The sequence below is a fragment of the Merops nubicus genome, unplaced genomic scaffold (genome assembly GCF_000691845.1).
Source record: "Merops nubicus isolate BGI_N331 unplaced genomic scaffold, ASM69184v1 scaffold28695, whole genome shotgun sequence".
NCBI lineage: Eukaryota > Metazoa > Chordata > Aves > Coraciiformes > Meropidae > Merops > Merops nubicus.
In genome coordinates this window covers 1-11,120 of record NW_008612090.1, presented here as the reverse complement: position 1 = coordinate 11,120, position 11,120 = coordinate 1, and the positions used below count along the sequence as shown (strand labels likewise).

Genomic DNA, 11,120 nt, shown 5'->3' with positions numbered 1-11,120 from the left:
GTTCTCGTTGTCTTGCTACGCTCCAGTGGCCAGTTAGGAGAGACATCCCCATGAATAACTCCCAGGCAGGGGGCTGGGCAGGGGAGCGAGGTCTTCAACCCGAATTTCACGCTGTGAGTTTTGCCTCCTCAGCGAATCTCACCCCCAAACCTTCTCCCCTTCTTTCAGGAGTGGGCATTGGAGTGGTCCACGCCGGGTACGAGAGGCGCCTCGCCCACCACCTGGGTGCCCACAGCACCCCCACCCTGCTGGGGCTCATCAGTGGGAAGGTCACCTTCTTCCACAGCGCCGTGACGCGGGACAACCTGCGCCACTTCCTGGAGAACCTCCTCCCAGGGAGCCTCGTGGAGAAGGTAGGATCTGGTTGGGGTGTCACAGTGCTGCTCCTCGTGGGTTTTTAGCAGTTTTAGGGGCTAATCTGGTTCATTCAGCCCCCCCCCGAGCTGGTTTGTGTGGCTAAGGTGAGAAGAGGTGACTGCAGCTGGTGAGGTGAGGTGCTTGGAGAGCTGTAGTTGCAGCTCCAAAGCCCAGAGCTGTCAGAAGCAACAGTGACAGGGCTCCAGGTCACTTCTTGCACTGGGCTCATCCCACTGCTCTGTGGTTACACCAGCCCCTTCGTGTGCCTGCTGCTCACCTGGTTGTGACAACATACAAGGGCCACCCCTAGGTTTGGGATCTGTGATTGTGCCTTTCCTGCCTGCTGGATTTCACCTCCCTCCTCCTTTCTCAGGCTTTTATCCAGCAAATTAAGGAGCACTCCCTAACCTGTAGGTGTTGTCTAAAACACCCACACAGACATTCAGTGTGTGTTTCATCTGGTTTTCCTCAGACCTGTTCCTCAGACCTCAGCCAGCAGCCTGAGCCCTTTCAGAGTGATAAGTAAAACCTCCTACTAGATAAAAGCTTCCTGTGTTTTGGCCTGGCTCTGTTCTTTTTGGCACCACTCACCCCTCATTTCAGTGCAGGCCAGGTCTGATGGAGCTCAGGGGTGCCTGTTAACCCTTTGGCTTCCCATGATATGTGAATTGTACAACACCAATGAGTAATTATGAGAACAAAAGTGGCACCAGCTTTGTCTTGGAACAGCATTGACAGGGGGTGCAATAGCTATGAGGGCTGGTGGGGGCTCAAGACTGATGGTTTTAATTCATCTCCTGTATCCACAAAGCACAGATCAGGCAGATCTCTTGGAAAGACAACCCCACCATCCACTTTTGGTAACACCTGGACAGCTTTTGTGGGCTGAGTTCTCACTGAGACAGCTAATCACAGAGCATTGCCTGTGTCTGACAGCTCAGAGGTTCAACTAATGCACTGATTCTGTTTAAAGATTACAGATAAAAACTACATCAGCTTTCTCTCCAACTGGAAGAAGGAAAACAAGCCCCACGTCCTTCTGTTTGATCATATGCCAGTTGTGCCATTACTGTACAAGGTAATGTGATTTCTGTCACTGTGTTGTTGGCTTGCTGACACATCCAGCTGTCCCAAAGAAAATGTGCTGCTGCTGTTTGCAGAGGGGCATTGATGCCTCTGAACACTATTGACTGGTTCTAGGAGAGGAGTTAGAGGCCAGAAGATGATGAGGGCCCTGGAGCATCTCTGTGCCAGGACAGGCTGAGAGTCTTGGGGCTGTGCAGCAAGGGGAAGAGAAGCCTCAGAGGGGATCTGATCAATGCTCCCAAGGGGCAAGAGGCTGGGGCCAGACTCTGGTCAGTGGTGCCCAGGGACAGGACAAGGGGCAACGGGCACCAACTGGAACCCAGGAGGTGCCACCTGAGCAGGAGGAGAAACTTCTTTGGGGTGAGGGTGCAGAGCCTGGAGCAGCTGCCCAGAGAGGCTGTGGAGTCTCCTGCTCTGGAGAGATCCCAAACCCTCCTGGCTGTGACCCTGGGCACCCTGCTGTGGGTGAGCTGCTGGAGCAGGGGGTTGGAGGAGATGATCCCAGAGCTCCCTTCCAGCCCCCACCACGCTGGGACTCTAAGTGCAGAGTGGTTGGTGGATGTGGAGGTGCAGGTGGGTTTCAGAGGCAGCAGCAGCAGCAGAGGCTGGTACAAACTCTTACTATAACCAGAGATTTTTGTGGCACATGTAACTTGGGTTCCTGGAGAGGCCTTTTCCTAACAAACCCAGTGCCAGGCTGTCAAACAAAACCGTGGCCCCGCTGAGGCTCCCGCTCCAATGACTGAGAACACAAACTGCAGCTCTTACCTCTTGTAGCACGTGCCCAGTGTCATTTCAACGAGGGGAGGTGTTCTGTGAGGGAAGTCACCCCAGGCATGGGGGGAGGAAATGCTGCTGGCTGTAACCAGGCTGGTGCTCTCTTCCCACCCAGCTGACAGCCTTCGCCTACCGGGATTACTTGTCCTTCGGTTACGTGTACGTCGGGCTCCGAGGCACTGAGGAGTTGTCCCGTCAGTACAACATCAATGTCTATACTCCCACCATGATGATCTTCAAGGAGCACATCGACAAGCCCGCGGATGTTGTGCAGGTGTTGCTGGGGGTCCCTCCCCAGAGGCTGTGGGAGGGTTTTCTGGCCGAGGTTGCGGGGAGGGGTTGGTCCGTGTCGTGTATCGGAGCAAAGAACGTGTGTCCTTGGCAGAAATTTGGGCTTCAGCAGGGGCAGAGAGCAACTAGGAGGGAGGAAGCTCAGCAGGGTTCAGCCGTGGTGTGTGACCTTTTGAGGAGGGTGGCTGCAGGTAGCTTCTCAGCCTCAGGGCCTCAAAACCTCTTGGCTGATTTCAGCGAGGACTGGCAGCCTTCTGACAAGAACATTCCCACAGCTTTGCTGTCATCCTGCTCTGTCCCAGCCTCTCACTTTCTCTCTCCTCACCAGGCACGAGAGATGAAGCAGCAGCTCATTGATGACTTCCTTTCCCAAAACAAGTTCCTCCTGGTGGCCAGGCTCACCAACCAGCGGCTGTTCCAGGAGCTGTGTCCCGTGAAGAAGTCCCACCGCCAGCGAAAGTAAGGCCCCAGGGGTGACCTGTCCCCAGGGCTCTGGGGCTGCCCCTAAAGCCTCCTCGTGCTTGATCCTGAGGGAGAAGGGAAACAGCTGCACTGGATCCTGGTGTCCACATCACTGGAGAGGTTTCTGGCTCTTCAGGATCGTTCTGGCTGGTGGAAAGGGGGCGTTCGTTTCCTCTCACCTCCAGAACCTGATTCTCCCTCTCGTTGTGTTGCCCAGGCACTGCGTGGTCCTGCTCACTGGAGAAGGTGAGAAGTTTGCTGAAGCTTACGAGACGTTTTTGACTTTTGCTGTGGCCAACACAAAGGACACCCTGAAGTTTGTGCACATCTACAGCGACCGGCAGCCGGAGTTTGCGGACGCCTTGCTGATGGATGAGGAGAAGTACCGAGGGAAATCAGCTGTGAGGGTTTCCTTTTTTTCCCCCCCCATTTCTTTCCCCCTGCCTTGATCTGACACCTAATCCTGATGAATTTGAAGCTAAACATGTGGTCTGGTCAAAAGCACCTTTCTCTCTGACATCTTGTGATGCTTTGGGCTTCTCCAGGTGGTGATTCTGGAGAGACGCAACAACGCGGGGAAGGTCGCCTATAAAACCCTGGAGGAGGCCTGGCAAGGCAGCAAAGAGGACAACTTCATCCTCCTGGACCTCCTGGACCAGCTGAGGACAGATCCTGGCCTGCTCTCTTCAGAGACAGTCGTGGCAGACCTGAACGACGAGCTGGCTCCCGTAAGCACGTGGCCTTTCCAGCTGCCTACCCGCCACGTCACGGGTCCAGACAGTCCCATCGTGGTCACTCACGGGCATTATTTATATTTTAAAATACCCAGGCAAGACTCTTGGAGCTTTTCTTACTCCTGGAAGGAAGCTCAGGGCGTGCTCCAAAGCAGATCCAGCCCAGGGTTCTGTTGGAGGGCTGGGAGTCCCACCAGGGCTCGGGATGGTTGTGATTTGGTTTTTTCTCTGTTCTTTTCAAACAGATGTTCCTTATCCGATGGCTCTACTCTGTGCTGGACTATGTCTCTGACTGCTGGGACAGCTTGTTTCACAGTAACTGGTATGGATGGGGTGTTAATGAGCCTCCACAGGGAGCAGGATTGCTTTTGTCTGGTTCAGGTGTAGAGTAAAACCAGGTTCTTACTACAAGGAATCAAGATATCAAAACCCATAGAGATTTAGGTGACAAGTGATGATACCACAGGGACATCAGAGTGACAGTGGCCTCGAGGCTGAGCGTGGCCATCCCAGCCCTGAAAACACACATCCATTGCTGGCTTTCACCATTCCACCATCACCTTATTTTAACACAGACTCATTTTTACCCTCCTCCTTTTGGGTGGGAGCAGGACAGCGCTCAGAATCTCAATCCCCATTAAGACCTGACTCTCTGCTGTTAGGTGAGGTAGACAGGAACTGAAATTGAGGCAGAAGCTGCAACTCACAGGCCTGATGGCTCTTTGCCCATCTTCCCCTCAGGAGAGAAATGATGCCACTGCTGTCCCTGCTCTTCTCTGCCCTCTTCATCCTCTTCGGCACCGTTATCGTCCAGGCTTTCAGGTGAGTGTTCAGGCTTTCCTGCCAAAACCTCCCAAGGGGTGTCACAGTCCAGAAAACACCACCTCAGTGCAGTCTGGTGCCTTAAACACACACGAGATCATCTTCCTTTGCAGTGATTCCAGTGACACGAGGGACTCTCCCCCCTCTGAGAAGGAGGAAACCGCCGCAAAGACCGGGAAGAACGACACGAGCTTCAGCAAAGAGAGTAACAGGTTCCCTCTCTGATTCCTCCAGAGACATTTGGCATTGAAACGTTGCTTGGGGAGCATCTCTGCAGAGTGAGGGCACGCAGAGAGCATGAGGGGTCAGCAGAGAAGTGCATGAAGAGCTCCCATCAGAATCACCAAGTCCAACCCTTCCCCCAGCACTGCCAGGTCCCCACTGCCCCGTGTCCCTCACCCCACATCTCCACAGCTTGGGAACCCCTCCAGGGGTGGGGACTCCACCACTGCCCTGGGCAGGAGGAGTGTTCAGACAGGAGCCAGGGGTGCACAGACTTGGTCCTAAAGTGATTCCCACCAAATTTATCCCAGACAGGATCCTCAGGGGACAGGTAAAGCTCTGACTGACGTGTTGAGGAAGATCCAAGTCTGGGTTGCACCCATTAAACTGACTTTAGCTACAGTGTGCAGGGAGGGAATGAGCTCATGGATTCTCCATCCTCAGTGTCTCTCATTCTCCCCCTCTCACTCAACTCCTGTTTTGTTGCAGCAGGGTTCCCAAAAAGGGCTTTGTGGAGGTGACTGAGCTAACAGACATCAACTACAACAGCAACCTGGTGCGCCTGAGGCCGGGTCACATGAACGTGGTCTTGATCCTGTCCAACTCCACCAAAACTCTCCTCCTCCAGAAGTTTGCCCTGGAAGTCTACACGTTCACAGGGTAAGCTGGGGCCTTCTCCCAGGTTTTGGTGACTGTTTTAACAATTTGTGTGATGCTGCTCTGATGCCAAGTTAGGAGCAGTGATGGCTCAGTTGCCAGGAGAGAACACTTGGCAAGCAAAGCAGCCTCTGCACTCATAGAATCCCAAAATCCCAGCATGGTGGGGGCTGGAAGGGACCTCTGGGATCATCTCATCCCACCCCCTGCTCCAGCAGCTCACCCACAGCAGGATGCCCAGGGTCACAGCCAGGCAGGTTTGGGATCTCTCCAGTTTGGAGCCCCCACAGCCTCTCTGGGCAGCTGCTCCAGGCTCTGCCCCCTCACACCAAAGCAGTTTCTCCTCCTGCTCAGGTGGCACCTCCTGGGTTCCAGTTGGTGCCCGTTGCCCCTTGTCCTGTCCCTGGGCACCACTGACCAGAGTCTGGCCCCATCTTCTTGACCACCACAGACCCTTTATCTCTTGCTCAGCACTGATCAGATCCCCTCTGAGTCTTCTCTATGCTCAGCAGCCCCAGGGCTCACATGAGATGCTCCAGGCCCCTCAGCAGCTTCACAGCATCCACTGGACCCTCTCCAGTAGTTCCTTGTTTCTCATGAACTGTGGGGGTCCGACCTGCCTCAGTGGGGCAGAGCTGAGGGGCAGGAGAACCTCCCTGGGAGTGTCGATGTGCCACCAAAACCCGAGTGGCCTTTCCCAGCCACGCTCGGTGACAGTGGCCGGGCAGGTCTGGTCCTGCTGCTGCTTTGGCCTTGCCCACATTTCAACAAACAGCAAACCCAGTGGTGCTGGACACCCTGGGGTGGCACCAGAGCTGAACTGGGCTGGAGGAGGAGCTGTGGTGACACAGCTTTGTGCCTGCCCTTCTTTACAAACACTTACTCCTCCAGCGGGAGCCTGGCTGGACTGGGACAACGCACTGATCCCACTTCTCTGCTCTTCCCCCAGGAGCAGCTCTCTCCACTTCTCCTTCCTCAGCCTGGACAAGCACCGAGAGTGGCTGGAGTACCTGCTGGAGTTTGCCCAAGATGCTGCCCCTATCCCCAACCAGTATGACAAGCACTTCCTGGAGCGTGACTACACGGGCTACGTCCTGGCCCTCAACGGCCACAAGAAATACTTCTGCCTCTTCAAGCCCCACAGATCTGGGGACGAGGGGGGATCCCTGGGGTCCTGTGAGGATTACGATTCCTCTCTCCACACAGAAGCCAGAGGGAAACCCTCCTGCAGCCCAGGCTCTAGATCCATTAAAAACAAATTACACAAATTGTCCTTCTGGATGGAGCGGCTCCTCGAGGGTTCCTTGCAGAGGTTCTATATCCCCTCCTGGCCCTCCCTAGACTGAGGGATTTTAAAGAGGTTCTAATGGACAAACTTTTGATGGAGGTGACAAGGGACAGCTCTTCCCAGGAGCACGCAGGTGAGCGTGAGGAAGGGGCTGGAGGTTTTCCATGGACTTTCCCAGAGCTGGTAACCAGACAACATCCCCCCACGGCCGGGGCCGCCGAACTCCCTCCACCTCCTCCTCGTGTGCCTGGACACCGTGCCACCAGAGAGCCTTCCAGGCCGTTTTTCCCTCCTCTCCTTGCTGCCTCTGCTTCACGAGTCACTCCTGCTCCCTCTCTAGTTTTACCTCAGCTGAAGGAAAACAACAAAACCAAAAACCCCTGACTCCTCTGCCGCGGCACCCGGCGCAGGTCGGGTCGTGGTTCTGTCTCCTCTCCCCCGTGTGCTTAGCCCGTGGTGCATGGTGTAACACTGGCAAGACCCTGCAGACCCTCCCAGAGGCCTCCTCCCACCAGGCAGTGATGTTTTTCTGGCCTTCCCCCATGGTAAGTGACCTGGAGCGTGGTTGGGAGCATGCCCTGGTAGCCAGCCTGCAGCTGGGGCTCCCCTGGGCTGCAGCTTCAGGGCTGATCTGAATGTTTCATGCTCCTCGTCTCCTAGCCCCACGTGCAGCTTCCCTAGCCAGGGGGGGAGGGGGCTTTTTGCACGGCCATCAACACCATGGAGGTGTCCAGCCACTGAAATGTCACACGGATTATTTTTCCCCCCTCCCCCTGATGCCTTTCTCTGCTTCTGTCGAGTTTAGACGATGTATCCTCGAGCCATAACTTTGTGTCTCAGGCTGTAGGCGTGAGCTGCTGTGAGCCACTAGCTGTGTCAGAGAAACTCTTCCTAGCTGCTAGGGAGCCGGGCCGGGCTCCTCCCAAACTCCTGTAGTACAAACCAGCCTTTCTTTGTGTCAAGGAACCGAACTCTTGGGTGATTGTACTCTTGAAAACCTCGCCCCAGAGGTGCTGTGTGGTCGGAGCGTTGCGACGTGTGAAGTCCCCTTTGGTTCAGCCCTGCCTTTAAGAGCCTTGTTTTCAGCCTCTCGCTCATTTCCCTCTCTCCACACCCAGGCTGCTGCTTTGGCTTCTCTTTGGTCACGTTGGGTTTTTTGGTTTTTCCATCGTTTTGAACTCTCAGGTCTGTGTGAGGCCCTTGGCAAGGCGGAGGGAAGGTGAGCAGCACTCTCAGGGCTGCTTTCCCCTCCTCAGAGCTCCAGGGATCCTTTCCTGAAATCCTGTGGGCCTCCTTCTTCATCAGGGATGATGCTGATCTCTGAGCTAGCTGCTCAGGCCCTAAAAAAAAGAGTCATTTCCCTGCTGATAGAACCTGGCTGCTCCCAAGCCCTCAGCTTGCTGCCTTCCTCCCTGCCCTGGGAGCAGAGTGGCAGCCTTTGGCCACCACAGGGGCCTCAGCCACCATCTGGAGGTACTTCCAAATAAAGGCTGATGCTACCAACTGGCCCCGTGGGAGGTTCCTTCATTTTAGCTCAGCAGAACCTGGGCTGCAGCTTGAACGAGGCCCTAAAGCAGAGGGGGAGGAAGGAAGGAAGGTGAGGAAGGGAGGTGAGGGCTCCTCCCTGCCAGGGAGCACACACAGTGCTGGGACAGGGCAGGAGGGGAGTGAGATTTCCCCCTTTCCCTTGGGCTGGGGCAGTTCTGTGCTTTTCCTGCAGCTCCCAGGCAGGACAGGGTGAGGAGAGGCTCTGCCTAACTTCTTCAACGTTCAAATCCTCTCGGGGTCTCTGCTGTCTCTTCAGCTGGTCAGAAACCAGGAGGAAAACCCTCAACCCAAGAAAAAAGGGCTTGGTGGTGCTCCAGGGAGGGGCTGCAGCCCTGCCCTGAGAAGCAGCAGCCTCCTGGCCTGGGGATGGAGCTCTGCTGCCTGCCAGCAGGGACCTGTCCCTTTCCTGTCTAGCACAGCTCCCTCCCCTCTGGGAGCAGGTTTTGGGGGGCACACTGGCAGCAGTGCCCCCCAGCTCCTGTGCCCTCACCCAACACCCTGTGGGTCTCTTCTTCCACGGGCAGCTGCCCCAGGCCCTCGTGGAGCTGGTGAGGGTCTGTCCAAGGCCCTTGCTCCTGCTCAGGGGCTGATTTGATCCAAAATCTCTCTGCCCTCTCCCAGCAGCTGCGAGCTGTCCCCCCACCTCGATGATTTTCCCTCCCCAGCCTGTATCTGGGGCTGTGCAGAGGGTCTCTTGCCCACGTGGCACCTCCTGACCCCACCGTGGAGGGAAATCCCTTCCTGCTGCACTCTCCTCCTCCAGCCCCAGCAGCCACCCCCCCAAAACCTGCCAGGAACGAGTCCCCCAGCGCAGCCTGAGAAGTAGGACTGAAAACTAGGGTCATATTTTGCACTTTTGATACCGGGGAGTTGGGGAGGGGGGGAATTAACTTATTTAGCAAACTTCTCTTTGGTTGTTTTTCCTTTTTTTTGTTTCTTTTTTTGGTGTTTGTGACCAGGCACTGATGTCATTTCAGTTGAAGAGGATTCTAGATTCGCAACCGAAATAAACTATTTTACTGTGTGAGGAGGTGGCTCCTTGTGTCCGTGTCCAGAGCTCCAGGGCAGCCCCACGGTGCCAGGAGCAGCCTGGTTACCCCAGCAGGGCATGGAGACCCGTGTCCAGGTTGGGCCAAGGAGGACTTGCCCTGGCTGAAGCTGTGCTGGCTGCCTCCAGTCCCCTCCCTGCCCTCCAGGGGCCTCGGCAGAGCTGCTGGGAGGAGCTGCTTGTGGGCTCAGAGGTGAGGCTGGTGGGTCTGTGGTCCCCAGGGTCCCTCTGCCCAGTCCCTGGGGACCTCAGGTGACTGACAGGACTTTGCAAGTACCACGGAGGGTTCACGAGGTTCCTCAGGGGGTCTCCAACGTGATCTTCTCTCTCATGGGAGGGATTTTGCTGCCCCGGTGCCCAGCCTATGGTCCATCCCCTCCAGGTCCACCCAGGTGCTGTCCCCACCCCTCCTGGCAGGCTCAGGTCCCCTCCTTCCCCTCCACAGGTCCCCTCCTTTCCCCCCCAGGGCAGCTCCTCCTCTGCCCCCCTGGCTGGGCATTGCCCTCCTCTCCTCCCCTCCCCTCCCAGTCCCCACTGTGGGCAGGACTGGGCTGAGCTGGGTCTCTGAGGGCACTGTGCAGGCTTTGGTGGGGAGGGGCTGGCACACGGGGTCCTGACCAGCCCTTCTTCCCCAGGACCTGCCCAGGGATGTCCTGCCAGGCCCAGGCTGCTGAGCCCTGCTGGGAACAGGCCCCTGGCATCTCCATTTGGCATCTCCAGGAGGTCTCAGTGCTCCACCAAGCACAGCTAGAGAACCCCAAATCTCTTTAGCTGGAGGTCCAGAGGGGAGGGCAGAGACCTCCTGCCCACCAGGTCTGCTCCTGGAGGTTTGCTGTGGTCTCTGAGACCCCTCCTGTCCCCCCAGGTCCAGGCCCATGAGCTGGGAGGGAACAGGGGCTGTGCATGGTGCTGTGGAGGCCCTCGCAGAAGAGGGACAGTGTATGTGGGGTGCAAAAGCCCCAGAGGAACCCCCCCCAGTCCCCATCTGCCCCTGTGGTGCCTGGGGATGTCTCCCCAGGGAGCAGCCTGGGCTACGAGCCCTCTGCAGGCAGGTGCCCCAGCCCAGCAGGGACCTTGGGGCAGGAGCTGGGCAACCAGGAGGGTCCCTGGGGTAGCCAGGGGTGGGGTGAGGAGGTGGAGCCTGACAGAGAGGTGGAACCGAGGAACCCATGGGATGAAACTTTTTACTGGGGACAGATTTTGGCCCCGGGGGGGGATTCCAGCCAGGAAAGAGGAGTCAAAACCTCCTCGTTGCCTTTGCAGGCAAACTCCAAACAGCAGCTCAACGGGCTGCTCCCTTCCACCTGCTCTCTGCGGCCACAAAATTCCCTTTTCTTGCATTTTTCCTCCTTCCCAAGCCCGTGCCTGGGGAAGAGGACAGGGAGAGCCTGGGCTGAGGGTGGAGCTGAGCTGCCCTCACATCGTCTTCACTCCCGGGAGGACACAGAGCATCTCAAACAGCAGGTTTGCCCCCAGGAGGGCCGTGTTACCTAGAAAAAAAGACCAAAAAAGCAGGAAAAAACAAGCCAGGATGTCCAAGCAGGCAGTGAGCTGCCTCTGCCAGGCACACCCGACCTCCTCCCAACCACCTCTGGACTCACCAGAGACGTCGTACATGGGGGCAACCTCCACGAGGTCACAGCCCACCAGGTTCAGTCCTTTGCAGCCACGAATGATCTCCAAAGCCTAGGGGGGAAAAAAGAGAAACAAGGAGATTTGGGAGGAAGAAACACATCTGGCCTCACTGGGAGCTTGCTGATGATACCAAGCTAGGGGGTGTGGTGGACAGAGGGATGGGAGGGCGTCCAGAGGGACCTGGACAGGCTGG

General features: G+C 56.6%; 1 protein-coding gene across 1 annotated transcript in view; it reads left to right on the top strand.

Annotated features, from left to right (window-relative positions):
* DNAJC16 (DnaJ (Hsp40) homolog, subfamily C, member 16) overlaps window positions 1-6,754 on the top strand; it is a gene marked incomplete at its 5' end in the record, with an annotated part of 9,175 nt that extends 2,421 nt beyond the window's left edge. The window contains 11 exons of the mRNA XM_008941447.1: window positions 169-353; window positions 1,331-1,435; window positions 2,336-2,494; window positions 2,840-2,970; window positions 3,191-3,374; window positions 3,519-3,701; window positions 3,953-4,029; window positions 4,449-4,529; window positions 4,643-4,741; window positions 5,241-5,411; window positions 6,358-6,754. Of these exons, the coding sequence (XP_008939695.1) occupies window positions 169-353; window positions 1,331-1,435; window positions 2,336-2,494; window positions 2,840-2,970; window positions 3,191-3,374; window positions 3,519-3,701; window positions 3,953-4,029; window positions 4,449-4,529; window positions 4,643-4,741; window positions 5,241-5,411; window positions 6,358-6,754 (1,772 nt within the window). The remainder of the gene's footprint in view (window positions 1-168; window positions 354-1,330; window positions 1,436-2,335; window positions 2,495-2,839; window positions 2,971-3,190; window positions 3,375-3,518; window positions 3,702-3,952; window positions 4,030-4,448; window positions 4,530-4,642; window positions 4,742-5,240; window positions 5,412-6,357) is intronic.
* Window positions 6,755-11,120: the final 4,366 nt, after the last annotated feature.